At 47.5% G+C, this 19,445-nt stretch overlaps 1 protein-coding gene across 7 annotated transcripts in view; it reads left to right on the top strand.

The window, feature by feature from the left end:
• Positions 1–19,445, top strand: part of LOC142568320 (uncharacterized) — a 258,619-nt gene that overhangs the window by 122,909 nt on the left and 116,265 nt on the right. For all 7 annotated transcript variants that reach the window (XM_075678322.1, XM_075678326.1, XM_075678323.1 and 4 more), the window contains 3 exons: positions 768–885; positions 2,375–2,489; positions 18,708–18,813. In XM_075678322.1, the coding sequence (XP_075534437.1) occupies positions 768–885; positions 2,375–2,489; positions 18,708–18,813 (339 nt within the window). The remainder of the gene's footprint in view (positions 1–767; positions 886–2,374; positions 2,490–18,707; positions 18,814–19,445) is intronic.

The raw sequence follows: 19,445 nt of genomic DNA on the forward strand, positions 1-19,445 counted from the left end.
TTTGTGCAACATATGCATACCACTTCGGCTATTGCCCAAGGGCTGTGCACTTGGCAATTACTGTGAAATTATGCAGTTAATTTTTGTTGCTAATGCGCCAGCTGGAAGTTGCATAAGTGCTATTGACTAACACTAAGTTCACATTTTGTGCGAGAAGGCTGGTAGTTTATTAATTCTGCGACCTTACACGCGTCTCGACGTCAAAGCGAGCATCTGAGGATGGCTTATTTTTGTAATAGTATGCTTGCAATGAACCAGAATCCATCTGCCACATCTTTGTGGCTGCCTGCCAGTGGTAACAAATGGGGCGATAAATAAAGCTAAAATAAAGGCTTCCCAAGGTTGTTGCACACGGCGACAAGCATGTCAGTTTTTCAAAGCAGATGCAAATTTGTTTACTTTTTACTGTGTATGGGGCACGTCTAAGAAATACAGGCTCAAATGTAGGAAAAAGACGGCTGCCCTTGCACGAGAATGTATAGGGTATGTACCTGCATAAGATGAAGAGCGTCCAAGTCAACTCTTTTTGGATACATTTGAATTTCTTCGTTAGACAGATGGTACAGACCACAGTGGATGTTGTTCCTGTTCAGATGATGCTCCTGGGGTAGATAATTCTACTTACCAAATTCGGCTCCTGAGTGCTTGTATTTTCAAGTTCAGGGCTCTCGTATTTTTTTCTTAAAATGTGTGTACTCTTCATTTGCTTAATGTCCTCTGTGATTGTGTGCCTTAAGTGAAGTAAGTGTATGCATGCATATGTGCAGTGCATAGCGGATGAAAAGTGGGGTGACTGGCGGCCCCATTTAGCCATGATCCTGTCCAACCCATCGTCACGCCCAGAAGTGGATGCTCGGAGCATCACCACCTTAGGTGACGTGCTTGGTGAGTGTGGTGAAGTCTGGAAGTGCAAATTTGTGACTTCCATCTTTTGCATAACTCTGAGCATGTGTAACTGTGATATTTTGTAACATTGAAAAATCTTTGTATTAGGTAAGTAGGCTACAGCATAGACTGCGTGTAGCGTAGGTTGCCGCGTATTTATGTGTATCTTTGCTTTCATCCTGCCTATTTTGTTTCTTATACATATTTGATTTGCACTCTTCTATGCGACTTGATTAGGTCAAGAATGTATTTTTGTCTTGAAAGGAATCTGCAATAGCCAGAGAAAATACGTATAATATTGCAAGTACAATATACTTAATATGTCTAAGTATGCAGCACTAAATACCGTATTTACTTGCATAATGATCGCCCTTGCATAACGATCGCACCTCTGAATTTTGTCGTCAAAATTAGATTTTTTTCTTTCCCGTGTAATGATTGCACCCTGAACTTGCTGTAGCAGTATGTCGCGTGCTATGTCTAGCTAATTATGATCGCGCTTACCATCTGTCGAGTGCTGTCGAATGCTACGGGAATGACTCTTCGAGACATACCAAGCGCTCTGCACGCACCAAATATTCTTAAGCAGGTGCCCCATTTCATTCCTTTCATCACTTTCCGCACTTCCATGAAAAAGAAAGCTACAACCAAACTTGCCTTGGCTTTCCTATTTGCAGGCTTTATAATGGTTGTGGTCAACAACAACAAAGAAAGGTGCCTTTATATTCTTCTCATCTGCACTCGTGGGGACGCGACAAATCGCAAGCGGCAACGATAATAGCCACATTTTCACTTACACGATAGAAGTGTACCCTATTCATACGCCGACGCTTGTAACACAGCCAAGATATTAGCCCACCGTTAGCAGAAACGTGCCGCATTAGGATAGTAGTGAAGACAAATGCTGCAGTTTCCACAGCATGCCCGCCATGTGTTTCTATATCACTGGCATCTAAGTGCGCCCACCTGTGTTTCTGTCTCCTCAAAGTGGACATGGCTACGTTATTGTTGCAAACGTACCGATATTAAAGATATTATTCATTACTGATATGGAAAAAACTCAATGCGCGTAATATACTCACGAGAAGAAAAAAAAATTGCGTTCGGCGCGTTTGACTTGCTCCACCGGCCGCCATTTTTGTTTTGGTGTCCCGCACTGTTACAGCGAGACACCGCTGTAACAGCAGTGTCCCGCTGTTACCGCTGTACCGCTGTTGTCATCCTGCAGCAAATGCGGTATGAAAAAAAAGATATTTCTTTTCACTGGGAATTTAACCCGCATAATGATCACACCCCTGAATTTGCATTAATTTTTTTGACAAAAAAGTGTGAACACTATGCGAGTAAGTAAAGTACGTGCCGGTGGTCGCCACACTGAGGAAGTTGCATGTTTGATTCACTCCTTGATTCCCACTTGTTGCAGAACCTGAGGAGTGCATTTATGAATAAATTAATTATGGTGCCTGTCCTTGTCTTCCTCTGAATGCAGCTAGCCGTGGTTGCCTCTCAGCAGCACACTTCTGCTACCTGATGGCCCAGGTGGAGTTTGGCACATACGCCTGCAAGTCAAGCAAAATGGTGCTGCTTGGATCCAGCCACCACACGTGCGTAAATCTTTTTCTTTACTGCCATTACAAAACTTTCTCAGGCTCAGGGCAAGTTCCATATGACTTATAAACCAAAGTGCCATATTTAATCATTTGCAGGGTGTATTTATTTTTGCCTTTCCAGGAAAAAGAAAGAAATGGCTGTAATTGCTATTTGTTTTATTAAGTACGAATCTGAAACTGTGGCTAGCACAGCCTCAGATTCATGATGGCATTAAAGGAGCTTGATAAGCTCTCAAGAAAGCCTGTTCGATTGTACCAATTGAATCATCACAATGCAGAAATTTTGTTATCTTTGTGCGGTGCAATGGTTAAAAATGTAATGTGCGATTTGTGTTTGCACAAAACTGTGACTATTGCGAAAAAAACTGTGCCATTACATTTTACAGCCATTTTAATTGCCGCCTAATTACCTATCACGCAGCCACAAGCAAGGTGTTGTAATCATTGGAATGATGCATCAGCATACTAAGCACCCCATTGCACGCCAGCATTCATCTCGCGCTAGTTGTAATATAGAAGTGATGCCATGGCATCCAGGATCGCACTGGGTAACGCACGATTGTGGAGGCCATGGTGTTCCAACTTTTGCTATCTAAAATCGATTCCCTCCTGCTATTGGGCACCGCAGTATTATGCCATGTGAGAGTGAAATGGGGCATTCAGAGTTGTGAAAATTCGAGTTGAGAGTAACAGTCATCTTGCTTGTATTTTGCAGTTTCTGCAGCCAATAACTTCGGTTTGTGTACATTATTATAATTCCATTTTCTCTTAGTTCTTTTACAGGCTAATGAAAAGTCTAGGGCTAAAATAGTGGCCTTAAATAAGTGTTGCAGGGCCTCTTTAAGTCTGACCCATGCAGATCGCTTTCTGCAAGGAAAAACTATGGACTGTGCAGTTCACATTTATCTCTGCATAATATGTCAAATCGTTTATGCAGGCTGATATATAGCATCCCTGCACTTCAATTGTCGATTACGATTAATTCAGCCTTGCTCTGCTATCGGCTATCCTTCCTGTTGGCTTAATGGTAGAGAAAATGCAATGACGAGGCTCCAACATTTGCTCCCCAAACTAGGACAAAGTTTTCTTCAACTGAGGCCTCAACTGCAACTGACAAAACTTTGCTGCCAGCTGATGTGGTGGCGAGCAGTAGGTTGTCGTGGCAAGGTGGCCTCCAATACATATTGTTCACGCTACTAAATTGCTTTGATGATTGGGTGTGAGATCACAGGCTAGACTGGTGGCTGAAAGCTGACATTGGGTCCGAGGGTGACATGCTGGCAACTACCACGAACATATTCGTGAAAGTTTTTTTTTTTTTTTGTGCTTACTAGGTGGAATGATGAAAGCTTGTGTGTAGGCAGAAAGCTCCAAACTGAATTTGCACATCACAGCCGAATCTGACAGCGTTGCAGAGTCAAAGATTGCACGCATATGTCTGCACTGTGCGAAATGGTGTGCTACACGTGTCAAGCTGTGCGACGAGCGAAAGCGAGCCTCCCGCCCCCACAGTGTCAATCATCACAATATTTTAACCCTTTCAGGGTCGATTTTTTTTGCCATATGCGACCGCCCAGGGTCGATATTTTTATTGCAGATTTAAATTCGTCAGAGGGACCTGTCTCGAAAAAAATTTACTATAGTTTTTCTAGGGTGACTGTAAAGTGAGAAAAAAATATTTTGCGTTGGTGTCTATGTACTGTTTATTCATAAATGGTAATAATTAACAACATTACTTCCATACAAACAGGTGTGCCACAAGGCTAGGTATTAGGTCTGTTGCTTTACTTGCTATACATAAACGACTTACCACAAGTTAGTTGACCACTGCCGAAATGCTCATGTATGCTGACGCCGCCCTTATTATTACCGGTGAAAATATTTCAGATATAGAAGAAAAAATGAATAGTGAACTAGCCAGAACTGCTGATTAGTTTACGGCTAACAAACTTATCATTAATCCTAATAAAACTAAATGCATGGTATTCGATTCCCAAAATAGTACTACTCCACATAATGATATAATGCTACGTATTAATAATTGCCCCCTCGATTGTACTGACTCGTTCTCGTACCTTGGTGTCCTTCTAGACAGCTGCTTAAATTGGCAGCTTCAGCTAGATGGTGTCTGCTCTAAATTAGCTTCAAGTTGCTATGCCTTCGTGCAAGCTTGTGGATACTTTGATGTGTCAATACTCCGCATTTTATACTTTAGTGAACTGCCACCTTTTGTACTGTGTAGAAGCCTAGGGTTTGACATATAACTTCTGCCTTGAACGAGTACGACGGTTGCAAAAACGAGCTATACGTACGATAACTTTCTCGCGATACTATGAACCAAGCAAACCCCTGTTTTCTATGCTAAAAATCTTGCCTTTTGATTTCGTACGAGAATTACTATTAGCCATGTGTATTAACAATGTTATAAGATACAACAAGCCATTCCCTATTTCGTTACTCTGCATCCCACAGTGCCACACTCGGAACCAAGCTTTTGGTAACTTAAATATCCCGCCAATAGAAAACGCCTATGGCAAACGACTGTTACAGTAGTCTAGAGCAAATGTATGGAATGGTATTCCGCATTACATAAAGAACTCGCAGAACTTGCTGAGAGCAATGAAAAAGTATTTTTTCGAAGTTATTCTCTCTGCTTCTTAAACTGATCCTTATGTTCTCTTTTTGTTAAACCGCTTACAACTATTATTTCATCAGGTTTATCTTGTGTTTACTGCGAAGTGTTGCAATTTTTCTGTTCTTTGCTAACTTTTCGAAAAAGCTAATATCAATACCTATACAGTGCCGTCCACTTATAACGATATAACATACAATCATTATAACCGATCATCACTATATCTCGACTGTCGTAAAAAAAAAAAAAGGCTGCCGAACATACCTTTGCAGCTCCGAAACCAAAATTGCCACTTACGATAAAGAATTGACATAGAAGAAACCAGGCTGTGAAAAGTAAGATGCTTATTTATACCTCTAAACAGCGTGTCAAGTGTTAGGTGCACTGAAATAGTCGGAAATTTGCACTTGCTTTCGCGGAAGTTTCAGGTTCACAACTACATCGCATCCAGCGGCTGCGCGAACAGCGGCAGCTATAATTTAGCGTGCATAAAATCAGTGAGCGACTCTATCAGTGACAGTACACTTTGTGTGAGCATTGGGGTCAGCTTCAAGGACGGGCCACTGTCAACCTCGTTGCCTCCGTTGAACAACGCCGCCGTCTGTTGCGACAATCGCCCTGTCGGAGATTCTTCGCAGAACGATGCAGCGCTATCTGCACTCGAAAACTCCTCCATCGAAGCACCACCTATTTTATTGCCAATAGCGATGTGCTCCCAGAGTTCGGCAATGTCAGCGACTGCCGCCGTGTTGTTTTCACATATGGGGGTTTCGCCCTTGCGCACAAAGCCTGCCGTTTCCGTTCATCGGCATGGTCACTTGTTCTAGCCTTCATGATCATGGCGCTCGTGGTTTTCAGAATTGTCTATGTCGTCAACTACGCTAGTCTTGCAAAATTTGCAGCTCCATCCCAAGCAATATAGCTTTGCGCTTTGTCGGCGCACTGACTGCTGCTTCTGTGGCTCATTTCTGTGCTTCCTGAAAAAGAGAGAGAGATTGTAGAAAGGGAGTGCAGGTGCACTTTGCTTCTCGTTTTTTTTTCTCTCTCTCTAGCGAGTGACGTGTCCGCATTGCAGGGGAGCGACGCGGACGCGAAGCAGCTAGTACCATCTTGTGGCACGCCGCGCCAACTTGCTATGCTCTGAATCTGTGCGCTGGCGGGACGTGCTGTGCAGTAGTGGTCCGGCAGATACGAACTCGCGCAAGCAAACTTTTTGCCCAGTCTCGGATAAGGAGAACTTAGCAAAGCGAATTTCACTATCATTCTGCATGGAAAACGCTGCCCAAAAGACAGAATTTTGATTGTTATATCCGATATGCGGTGAATAGCATACTTTTTTTTTTCTCATAGCCCTAATCCATAAATTGATAATCTGAAGTCAACTCATCGTTATAACCAGTATATCGTTATATGTGGTATTGTTATGAGTGGACTGCACTGCACAATAAGTTTTCATTTTGCAAATCGACGTACAGTGAAACCTCGTTAAACCGTAGTTGGCCGGAGCTCGGAAAAAGTACGTACTAAACGGTAATACTGCTTAACCGAAATAGTATGAGATCGCCCACTTACCTGTCAAAAACGGAACATGGAACTCGGAGAGAATGCGACGAAAGGGGGAAAAAAAACATGCAGTATTTATTTACTTCACGCGACAAACGTATTATTTTCATTTGATGCCGTGGCGGCCTAGCAGTGACGACAGCGGCCTCAAACTTGCTGAAGCTGTGAGCCAGCTTTTCAGCCAGCTCCCTCTTCTCGGCAAACACTCGCACGGCAGATTCATCATTCGCGTTGCATATTCTCTGTGGACAGGCGCGGTAGCGTTGCAGAAGCCGCAGGGCGCCTTTTCATTGCCGGGTGCTGTTCTCATCACGATGATTGCATTCATGAGGCTAACATAACGCGCAGCTTCTGCCACTGTCTAGCCTGAATCGCCCGTGCTGTTGCTTTCCGTGTCATCCTTATCATTATCGCTAGTCGACACTTCGGCAACAACAGAGGCAACGATGGCAAAAAGTCGGACCTCATAGCCGACATCTCTTTGCGGTCACAGCAGCGTTGCCAAGCAACTTCTTCCCATTCCATATGCTACACACTGTAACAAACAGTAGGCCCATGTCACGTGCCAGCGTCGACTTTTCGCGTCGCATTCGATTGCACGGCATGATAGTTGAGGCATGACGTGAGCTCCCGCTTGCACGACGCCACAACACTTTTTGGCACGGCGCCGAAATGATGTTGATGTGGCTTCACATGCAAATGCACAGGGAGCTTGGAGGCCGTTGTGCCGATGTCTGAGGCTTTCAATAGGTGAAGTGCCAATAGTGACGGCACACTAGAAGAAATACAGACAGGACAAGGCGCTACTTGCAACTGTTTATTGAAATCACAGGTGGCTGATTATATAGCCATTAGGAGAGGGGAACGAAAAAAGAGGGACACTGAATATGTGAATGCGCACGTGCGAGCACACTGAGGATAAAGGGAATCACGCTTAATCTAAATCGAGAACTTATCTAAAAACATGCTTTCATTTGTGTTTATATTGAACGACGGGGTACTGACACAGTTGTCCCCTCTTTTCTTAATCTCGTTGGCCTCCAACAATTCACGCGCAACAGAATCTTTACTTTTATACATGATTGTCGTATCATGAAGCCTTGCTTTACATACTTGTTCATCCTCATTCCTGCAGGCCTTTGAAACCTATTAACAGACCTATTGAAAGCTATGCACCAACTAGCCCCACAACGTGTTTTACTGCAGTCTGAGGCTTGTTCTGCCGGGTCGCCCAATGGAGACGACGCACCGCCATGTTTGCGCGATGAAAAGTGGAAACAATACGTGTTAACCGATACGTACGCAATAAGCTGGTACGGTTTATGCGGGTACAAAACACATAATGTTCAATGGCTGCTGAGTCAGGGATTTGACTTTACTACTTTTTAAACAAAACTACTGTTTAAGCGGCTACAGTTTAACGAGGTTTTACTGTACTGTTCTTACTCATTATTCCTGTATTTATTGCAAAGGGTTGTATTTTTGTATTCTGTGTTAATATATTTGAAACTCTTTACTAGTATTATTTTATAACAGTTTCATATAAGTATACTGTGAAACCTCGTTAAACCGTAGTTGGCTGGAGCTCGGAAAAAGTACGTACTAAACGGTAGTACTGCTTAACCGCCCACTTAATCGCCCACTTACCTGTCACAACCCGAACTCAGAGAGATTGCGATGAGAGGGGAAAAAGACATGCAGTATTTATTCACTTCGCGCGACAAAAGTGTTCTTTTCATTTGATGCTGCCGCGGCCTAGCAGCGACGACAGTGGCCTCAAACTTACTGAAACTGCGAGCCAGCCTTTCAGCCAGCCCCCTCTTCTCAGCAAACACTCGCATGGCAGATTCCTCGTTGGCGTTGCATGTTCTCCGTGCACGCGAGTGGTAGCGCTGCAGAAGTCGCGGGGCACCTTTTTAATTGCGGGGGGCTGTTCTCGTCATGAAGATTGCATTCATTAGGCTGACGTAACGTCCAGCTTCTGCCACTGTCAGGCCTGAATCGCATGCACTGTAGCTTTCCGTGTCGTCCTCATCACTGTTGCTAGTCGACACTTCGGCAAAAACAGAAGCAACGATGGCGAAAAGTGGAACCTCGTAGCCGACATCTCTTCGCGGTTGCAGCAGCGCTGCCGAGCAACTTCTTCGCATTCCAAATGCCACACACCGTAGTCGACAGTAGATCCCTGTTGCGTGCTAGCGCCAACTTCGTGTCACGTTCGATAGCATGAACGATGCCTTAATTTTTCTTCTATGCTGAGCACCCGCCATCTTTTTTATCCGAGCTTTGGCATGACGCAAGACCCTGTTTGCACGACGCCACAAAGCTCTCTGACACAGCGTCGAAATGATGTTGATGTTGATGTGGCTTCACACGCAAATGCACAGGGCGCTTGGAGGCCGTTGTTCCGATCTCTGAGGCTTGTTGTTCTGCCGGGCCGCCCGATGGAGATGACGCACCGCCGTGTTTGCACGACGAAAAGTGGAAACACTACATGTTAACCGTTAGTTACATGTTAGTTTTCGTGAGTCTCCAAAAAAAGGAAAAGAAAGAAAGAAAGTGCATGCACGGCGACATCGTTCGTATGTGCACTCCTGTAGGCAATAAACGAGCAAGTGACAGGCAGTTGCCTTTTGAGCGATTAGTAACGAGATAGCCATCAGTTTTGCGAGTGCAAGAAGCCGAAACCGGCCGCGGAACAAAATCAGGTTTCACATGTTCCACGGCACAGTTGGACAGGAGAAATTGGGCACATTAGAATAAACCTATGGATGTCTTTCCTGTGTTGCGTTTCGCCTGCGACACGTGGTTTTGCCGGCGCGACGGCGGCGGGGCGGCGGACATTTTGGCCCGATCGTCGTCACCGCAACACTCATCGCCAGGTGTTTCCAGGCGCGTCTGCGGCGATGCGACCGCCTAGGGATTTCGTTCCAGTCATTGTGCCCGAAACAGGCGATGCCAAAGCAGGGATCTCCTTCCAGTTATTGGGCCCGAAACAGGCGATGCCAAAGCAGGGATCTCGTTCCAGTCATTGTGCCCGAAACAGGCGATGCCAAAGCAGGGACCATCTTCTCGTTACAGTCATTGTGTCCGACCGGCAGCGCCACGACAGTGTGCTGCGCAGCGCCACGACCAGGTGCTACGAGATCGTGCGCAGCGCCACGACATGGTGCTACGGCGTCGCTACGACAGTGTGCGTCACCATTAGCCCATTGTACATTCACGTGCTCGTCTTTTGAGGGGTTCCTTCTTGCCCTCAACTGCGAGAGTATAAAAACAGCTGCCCCCGGACGCCAGAGGAGGGCTCCGATTTCTTCAGTTGAGTGAAGTGCTCTCCCGTCTCTCTACTTCGGTCAAACCTGACCGCCAACTCTTTGCGATGTTAAAATAAACAAGTTGTTTCGTTGTTACCAGTCGACTCATGCTTTGCCGGGACCTTCGGATGCTTGCAGTTGTACCCCAGGCCGCCAGGCCAACGCTACCCTTGGGGCTTGCGACCCAGGTACAACCACGGGCGTCAGCGCCGAGTTCCCATCCGATCGCTCCAGTGTCGCGATCCAAACATCTGGTTGCCAGCGGTGAGATCGCCTACGACTTCAAACAACTGTCTGCCAGCGGCGAGATCACGACAACGGAGGCCAGCAGCAAAGAGATGCAGTTGACAGTATGCTGAGCAGCTCAACGACGATCCGGGAGCAGTGCAACGAGCCCTGTGTGACGACTGGTTGCCTGCAGCGGAACGACTGCGCGGAATTCCTGCCTGCGAGGTTTGGTGAGTGCGGGACTTTCTTCTTCTGAGCGTTGCCAGGCTTTTTGTTAGTGTCAGAAACAGAGCTGGTAATTGTGGTTGTCGTTGCTGCCGGGTTAGTTTGCGGCAAGACAATAGTAAGCAGTAGAGAAAGCAGCATTCAGAGCAGCCATGGATTTGAAGTCGTTGCGCAAACCGAAATTGTTGGAGCTTGCAAGAGAGTTGGGTCTGGATGTCTCAGACAAACTCAGAAAACCAGAACTGATAAAGGCTATTCTTGAGTTAGAGGCTGAGGATGACGAGCTGTCGGAATGCCTTGAGACTATTGAAGAGAGGGAGACTGCAAAAAGAGAAGAGCGCGAACGTAAAGAACAGAAAGAGCGAGAGCAACAAGAAAAAAAAGAAGAGCGTGACCGTCAACACGCTTTGGAAATGAAGCGTCTCGAGATAGAGATGGAACGCGCTCGTAATGGAAGTCAGGCACACGGTGCAGGAGAACGCGTATTGTTCAAAATGACTGACCTGATGCGGCCGTTTAAGCTTGGAGAGGACATTGGTTTGTTCCTGGTTAACTTTGAGCGAACGTGCGAGAAGCAGGGGTTCTCTCGGGAAACGTGGCCACAGCGCTTGCTCACTTTGTTACCCGGCGAGGCGGCCGACGTAGTCGCTCGCTTGGATAGAGAGGAAGCAGAGGATTTCGACAAAGTAAAATCGAGTCTGCTAAAAAAGTACCGGCTGTCTGCGGAAGCGTTCCGTCGGAAGTTTCGGGAAAATGAGAAAGGCAAAAGTGAGTCATATACAGAGTTTGCGTATAGGCTTATGTCGAACATGCAGGAGTGGCTCAAAGAAGAGAAAGCGTTTGGTGACCACGATAAAGTTCTGCAGTGTTTCGGGCTAGAACAGTTTTATAGTCGGTTACCGGAGAACGTGCGATACTGGGTCTTGGATAGGCCAGACGTGAGTACGGTGGCTAGAGCCGCTGAGCTAGCCGAGCAGTTTGTGACGCGTCGAGCTCGCGGAGCTAAGGACGGTCAAAAGGGTGAATTTGGCTCGAAGTTTGAGAGGCCGAAGTTCACGCCCATGAGATTAAAAGGGGACACGCGTAGTGCGGATGCGAGCGAAAGCAGTCCGACCAAACGTAAAGAGACGGCGGCAGCCAAACGCAGAAAGCGGTTCGAGATGAGGCGAGCGGGCGTTTGTTATACGTGCCAGAAGCCGGGTCACTTTTCGGCGCAGTGTCCGGAAACAACACCAAAAGTTGTGTTTTTTTCAATAGGCAGCACTGACGAGAACATGAAGCTTCTTGAGCCTTACATGCGAGACCTCCTCGTAAACGGGAAAGAGTGCCGAGTGCTTCGCGATTCCGCAGCTACGATGGATGTAGTTCACCCGTCTTACGTAGAACCCCATATGTTCACGGGCGAGTGCGCGTGGATCAAGCAAGCCGTGGAAGCTCATAGCGTGTGTCTGCCGGTAGCAAAGGTGCTTATTGAAGGACCTTTCGGAGCGCTTGAGACAGAGGCGGCAGTGTCATCTATGCTGCCACCCCAGTACCCGTACTTATTTTCAAACAGGTCCGATCACCTCCTGCGCGAGAAGGGGCTTTTGTTTGGTGAAGCTAGTGTTCAGGCCTTAACCAGATCGAAGGTTCGGGAGCTCGCTGCAAAGGCGGTAGTTGCGGGGCCGACGTTATCAAACAACGAAAAAGGGTCAGAGGCGCAGCAAGCTGATATTCCGAGCACGCCCGAACTGAATAAACTTGAGTCCGTAACGTTAAAGGCGCCAGATACTGGAGAGGAAATGCCCGACACGGGAAAGTTAGAAGAGCTATCTACTGATTTGCTCATCGCGCCTACGTCAGACGGACTTGATAGGTTGCTAAAAGTCAGCCGGTCGGCTTTGATAGCCGAGCAAAAGAAGGATGGCAGCCTAGAAAACATTCGCTGCAATGTCAACGAAGGTATCGCCAGGAAAACTGCGCGTTTTGTGGAAAGAGGTGGAGTCCTGTACCGGAAGTATCTAGACCGCCGAGGAGTGGAGTTCGATCAACTGGTCGTGCCTCAATGCTATCGTCAGGATCTGTTGCGCTTGTCACATGGGGGTTCGTGGTCCGGACACCTAGGAGTTAAGAAAACTAAGGACCGTCTCTTGCAAGAGTACTATTGGCCAGGGTGTTTTCGGGACGCAGACCATTTCGTGAGGACATGTGACACTTGTCAGCGGGTGGGCAAACCAGGGGACAAATCGAGGGCGCCGTTGAAATTGGTACCTATCATTACGGAGCCTTTTAGACGGCTCGTTATTGATACAGTGGGACCTCTGCCGGTAACAGCCACGGGGTACAGACACATTTTGACTGTGATCTGCCCAGCGACAAAGTTCCCTGAAGCAGTGCCGCTTAAAGAACTCAGCTCAGTTGAGATAGTTAATGCACTACTGTCCATATTTGCGCGAGTTGGTTTTCCTGCAGAAATTCAATCAGATCAGGGCACAGTGTTTACTAGCGCTTTGACGACAACTTTTCTCGAAAGGTGTGGGGTAAAGCTGCTACACAGCTCAGTGTACCACCCACAGTCGAATTCCGTTGAGAAGCTCCACTCCGTCATGAAGCGCGTGTTGAGAGCCTTGTGTTTTGAACATCAAACTGACTGGGAGCTGTGTCTGCCTGGGGTGATGTTTGCTTTAAGGACCGCGCCGCATGCGGCTACGGGGTTTTCGCCAGCTGAACTGGTGTACGGTCGCTCGCTTCGATCTCCGCTTCGCATGCTTCGAGAATCATGGGAAGGTAGGGGCGACGACCCAGTCGTGGTGGAGTACGTACTTAAGCTCCTCGAACGCTTAAGAAGGGCACAGGAGTTGTCAGGTGAAGCAATGGCAAAGGCCCAGCAGAGGGCCAAGGTTTATTATGATCGGACAGCCAGGGCCCGTCGTTTTGAGGTTGGCGATGAGGTCATGATATTGCGCACATCGCTAAACAACAAACTAGACGTGCAGTGGGAGGGCCCAGCACGAATTGTTCAGAAACTGTCGGACGTTAACTACGTGGTAAGTCTGCCAGGAAAGCGGAAAGCACAGCAAGTTTACCACTGTAATCTGCTCAAACCTTATAGACAAAGGGAAGCAGTGGTGTGCATGATGATAAACGTTCCTGAAGAGCTTCCGGTCGAGCTTCCGGGACTAGGCTCGGTGACGAACAGGGAAGACACCGGTCAAGTCATTAGTGACCTTATCAGTAGAGCACCGCTGTCGCCCGAGCAGAAAACCGAACTACACCAGCTATTACAAGAGTTTCAAGGTCTGTTCTCTGAGAGGCCTGGTAGGACTTCTGTACTTACTCATGATATAGAACTTACCTCCACAGAGCCAGTACGATCCAAGGCGTATCGGGTGTCACCCCGCCAGAGCGATATTATGGAGGCTGAGGTAAAGAAAATGCTACAGCTCGGTGTTATTGAGGCAGGTGAGAGTGATTATACCTCCCCTTTGATTTTAGTTGAGGTACCGGGCAAGGAACCTCGTCCTTGCGTCGACTACCGCAGGCTTAATTCCATCACTAAGGATCAAATTTATCCGATCCCTAACATCGAGGAGCGCCTTGAGAAAGTTAGTAGCGCTCAGTTTATTTCCACCCTAGATCTTGTCAGGGGTTATTGGCAGGTTCCACTTACAGAAGAGGCTAGTAGGTATGCGGCGTTCATTTCACCAATGGGAACATTCCGTCCTAAAGTGTTGAGTTTTGGTTTGAAGAACGCGCCATACTGTTTTTCAAGTCTCATGGATAAAGTGTTGCGGGGACAGCAAGAATTCGCTTTACCGTATCTAGACGACGTAGCGATATTCTCCGCATCCTGGTCTGAGCATATGACACACTTGCGGGCAGTGCTAACCCGCCTGCGCGAAGCAGGCTTGACAGTAAAGGCTCCTAAGTGCCAGTTAGCACAGGCCGAGGTTGTCTACCTCGGTCACGTGATTGGTCAGGGTCGTCGCCGCCCCTCTGAAATAAAAGTGGCCGCTGTGCGAGACTTTCCGCAACCGCGCACAAAGACCGATATTCGGTCGTTCTTAGGTGTCGCCGGCTACTATCAGAGGTACATCCCTAGGTACTCTGATATCGCGGCTCCCCTGACGGATGCTCTAAGAAAGACAGAGCCTCAAACAGTCGTCTGGGACGAGACAAAGGAAAGAGCTTTTAGCGCCCTAAAGAGTGCCCTAACAAGCCAGCCTGTGCTACGATCGCCAGACTATACAAAAGAGTTCATTGTTCAGTGCGATGCTAGTGAGCGAGGCATGGGCGTTGTACTGTGCCAACGGGAAAATGGAGAAGTAGAACACCCCGTTCTGTATGCTAGTCGTAAGCTGACCAGTCGTGAGCAGGCGTATAGCGCCACCGAGAAAGAGTGTGCATGTCTCGTGTGGGCCGTTCAGAAATTGTCATGCTATCTAGCCGGCTCGAGGTTTATCATTGAGACAGATCACTGCCCTCTCCAATGGCTGCAGACCATCTCTCCCAAAAATGGCCGCCTCCTGCGCTGGAGCCTCGCTTTACAACAATATTCCTTTGAGGTGCGTTACAAAAAGGGGAGTCTCAACGGTAACGCCGATGGCTTAAGTCGAAGCCCCTAACGTAGGAATCAGCCTCAAAATTGTTTGTTACTGATGTTTTTCTTCCTGAGGCAGGATTTTTTTTAACATATTGCTTTTGTTTAGTGTTTCAAAGTGATGATATGCTTTCTAGTGCAATTTTTCAATTTGTGGACGCGTTCTGAGTGATGCTAGACTACTGTAAGGAACTAGGCAGTGGTATAAAAAGGGGAAAGAGCCTGGCAGGGCTTAGTGAGGGTTGTGCCGTGCTTGCTGACTGAGCGGTTGAGTTTTCAGCGTAGTTCTAACGCTTGCCGGGAACGAGAACAAAAATGTGAACTCTCCCGAAGTCACTTTGCAGTGTCCCGTGCGAACCTGAACGAGAGAACGAGGCCTTCTCTGTGCGCTGCGCTCAAGAAACGTCAAGGGACGCCCGACTTCGGTTATGAGCATCATCGAGCGACATCCCTCCGGACAGCGGATGCAGTCCCCTGTCCATCGGGATCTCCTTTCCCCGGCGGGGCGGTCTGTTGCGTTTCGCCTGCGACACGTGGTTTTGCCGGCGCGACGGCGGCGGGGCGGCGGACATTTTGGCCCGATCGTCGTCACCGCAACACTCATCGCCAGGTGTTTCCAGGCGCGTCTGCGGCGATGCGACCGCCTAGGGATTTCGTTCCAGTCATTGTGCCCGAAACAGGCGATGCCAAAGCAGGGATCTCCTTCCAGTTATTGGGCCCGAAACAGGCGATGCCAAAGCAGGGATCTCGTTCCAGTCATTGTGCCCGAAACAGGCGATGCCAAAGCAGGGACCATCTTCTCGTTACAGTCATTGTGTCCGACCGGCAGCGCCACGACAGTGTGCTGCGCAGCGCCACGACCAGGTGCTACGAGATCGTGCGCAGCGCCACGACATGGTGCTACGGCGTCGCTACGACAGTGTGCGTCACCATTAGCCCATTGTACATTCACGTGCTCGTCTTTTGAGGGGTTCCTTCTTGCCCTCAACTGCGAGAGTATAAAAACAGCTGCCCCCGGACGCCAGAGGAGGGCTCCGATTTCTTCAGTTGAGTGAAGTGCTCTCCCGTCTCTCTACTTCGGTCAAACCTGACCGCCAACTCTTTGCGATGTTAAAATAAACAAGTTGTTTCGTTGTTACCAGTCGACTCATGCTTTGCCGGGACCTTCGGATGCTTGCAGTTGTACCCCAGGCCGCCAGGCCAACGCTACCCTTGGGGCTTGCGACCCAGGTACAACCACGGGCGTCAGCGCCGAGTTCCCATCCGATCGCTCCAGTGTCGCGATCCAAACACCTGTAACTTCAGTTTAGTCACATAGTTCCTGGGTGGGGTCTTGTTGACATACCCTAGTTCCCGGAACCCCTTTTTTTGTTTGCTTGAAGACGGTGATAGTAGAACTGGCACGATATGCCTACAGGGAAAACCATTTTCTTATAACTTAATTTAATTAGTTTGTGAATGTTTAGCCTGAATGCGTCATCAAAGCATGTAAAGCTGGCTCCGCTATATTTATTGACTGTTTTAGAGATCAAATTTAGACCATATCTGGTATATATAGATCTGTGTTGAACACTGTGCCAAAAGCTCAAATGGCTGTTCCACCACTGACAATGTGAAATCACTGGCTGTTTGTTGCTTCAAGAACAACGATTCATTATGTTTGTTGGTAGGGAAGTATTGTTCTGTTAGAATGAGGCAATAATTGCATGTATTTGTAAGGGGCTTTAGGGGGAATCTTTTTTTGTTCATTATACAGTCCATGTTGTGGGGTCCGCACACCGTGCTCTTGGGACAAAGGAACGACAACACAGTAGTGCAAACAGTCACAAGGGCATTTATTGCACCTTTCATAGATCAATGCCTGCTAGCCGAGTTGCTATCCACAAAACATGCCGATGGGCGCGTGACAAATCTAGGAAGTCCGACTCACCGCGACCGGATAGCGAGCGTATATGTTCGCCCCATGCTGGATGCCAACGCCTGGTCATTCACGTGTACGGTCATGCGAATGGTGGCGCGTTCCAAGGCGGCCACACGAGATGGTCTCGCAGAAGCATGGATCGGCGCACGCGCGGCACGGCACGTCCGTCCCGCTTGTTGTCCCGAATCCAAGAGCGAGCGCCTTCCGCTCCCGCACCCAAGTAACCCCGCTGGTAGCAGCGCAACACTCGCGCCATTTCTCGCGCTGCGCTTCAACCACATCGACCGCCGCGGGCGTCATGCAGGCCACGCGGCGAAGCGTGATTGCAGGAGATGGGGGAAAACAAGATATCTGGGGACGCGCGTGAGTCGCGCATCCCCACAATGTCCGTAAGAACTGGTCTCCATACAACATATTTCAGGTATAACCAACTATTCTTCTAATTTAGTTTGGTATACCTATATTATCAGTGTAACCAGTTCTGCTTTTAATGGGACCTGGCTATAACGGACTATCGGCTACAGCAGACAAATATTGGGGCGAATTTTGCCTGGATGGTGTAAATAGTACAATGTATTTGACTGCGGTGATGCATGCATGTGGCAGTGTACTGCATGCTACTATTTCCGGCCTTGCGGAATATGCAAAAATGCATGTTTTCTTAAAAAACAAATGCACTAGCGGCAAGCTTCCCGCAACGGCATGCCGTGCAATGTCTCGCCAGCAGAGTGTTTTCATGTTAACCACGCAAGTGGACTGCCGCCGCTCACTGCTGTCAGCTCCAAACGCTGAGAACTCTGCTAGACCTTCAAAAACAACTGTTGACTATCGCATAATGCACCGTTTTGAGAACGCTTGATTTGTCATCGCGTGAATTCGCACAAAAAAGGAGCTGCTATTCGTGGCCTCCAGATTGCAAGGCCTTGCTAGATGCAGTCGAACCGTCTCACATGCAGTGCAGCTGCGGCCAGACGAGGGCTCCGAGTTGAACTTGCCTTTCACCACGGCTTTCGTTCGTGCTGCAGATTTTACAATGATCATCGCTTGTTGCGAAAGAAAATTTAGACTGGTTTATACTACCGGCCACTGTTTTGCCTGCAGAACAAACTGTAGCTGATGTTTGCCATTGGCGGCGGTGACATGCTCAGGCCTGGCGGCCGGTGCGGCAGCGCCGGCCGGCCAGCTCCCCACCATTGTGCGCAGGTTGCACAGGTTTATATATGCTCTAGTATGGGGAAACTGCCATTTGTCAGCATCCAGTATCAGGAAATCGGCGGAAAGGAAGACACCGTGCTGCGTGGTTGTACAATTACCGCGTAAACCTGCTGATCTATAGTTACTTTAATTTCGATGTTCGTATTGTTTTTGCGATCGCTTATGGGTTACACAGTGGTATGTACGGAAGTTTCACAATTTCTCAATATACCGCAACCCTAATTTTAAATAATGGACTTTGGATACAACAGACCTTTTTCGCTGGATTATCATGGTTCATTATAACGAATTTCGACTGTATCTGTTATTTCATTGGCATGTTTTATTGTATTTTCAATTTAGTGTCTCGCACCTGATCTTGCCTTGTTTGTAACTGAAACATATACTAGTTGGATACCTGCCAAGACCGTGCACATACATCTGGTTGGTAAGGTAATAGCTTATGAGGCATCTTTGTTGTAACGGGGACCATACATTATTGCACCATTTTTTATGGAAGTGGTGAGTGCTCATTTAAGCAATATTTTCCCTACAGACTTTCTTTCGAGGAGTTTGCATCTAACGAAGCAATCCAGTGCACCGAAATCTACGAATACTCCCAGTCCCTGGCCAATGCAGGATACATGCTGCCACACCTGCAGGCAAGTACTTTTCCCCTCTACTTTTTCACTTAGTTTCTGGGCATCTGATGCTGAAAAATTTAAAGCTTAACACTGCATCTTGCCCAATCTGACATTAGATTATTAACTTATCTAGAAGTGTGTGAATACTCATTGCGAAAGCTTAGTGGCTATGGTTGCGCCGCTGAACTCGAGGTTCCAGGTTCGATCCGGTCACGGTGGCAGCGTTTTGTTGAGGATGAAATGCAAGAATGCTTGTGTACTTAAATTTAGGCGCGTGTTTTAAAGAACCTTGGGTCGTCAAAGCTAATCCGCTGTCCCCACCGTAAATATAAGGTCCCCACTACAACGGGCCTCATAATTATGTTGTGATTTTTGCATATAGAGCCCCAGAATTCATATACAAGCGTGTGAATATTCTAAACGTGAATCGAATGCTTGTAAATGCCTGTATACAGTGGTGCTATGGGGTAAGCTGGATTCTTCTGCATGTTTTTAGTAAAAATGACCAAGGGTGAGCTCAGACCGTCAACGATATATTTAATTTTTTCTTTTTATACATAGTGCTGCTAAGCTTCATTTTTGCAATGAATGGCTGAGGTATTTGTACAAATACACAAATGGTTGAAATATTGCATCCTGCATTAGAAAAA

This window comes from Dermacentor variabilis, unplaced genomic scaffold (genome assembly GCF_050947875.1).
Source record: "Dermacentor variabilis isolate Ectoservices unplaced genomic scaffold, ASM5094787v1 scaffold_18, whole genome shotgun sequence".
Lineage (NCBI taxonomy): Eukaryota > Metazoa > Arthropoda > Arachnida > Ixodida > Ixodidae > Dermacentor > Dermacentor variabilis.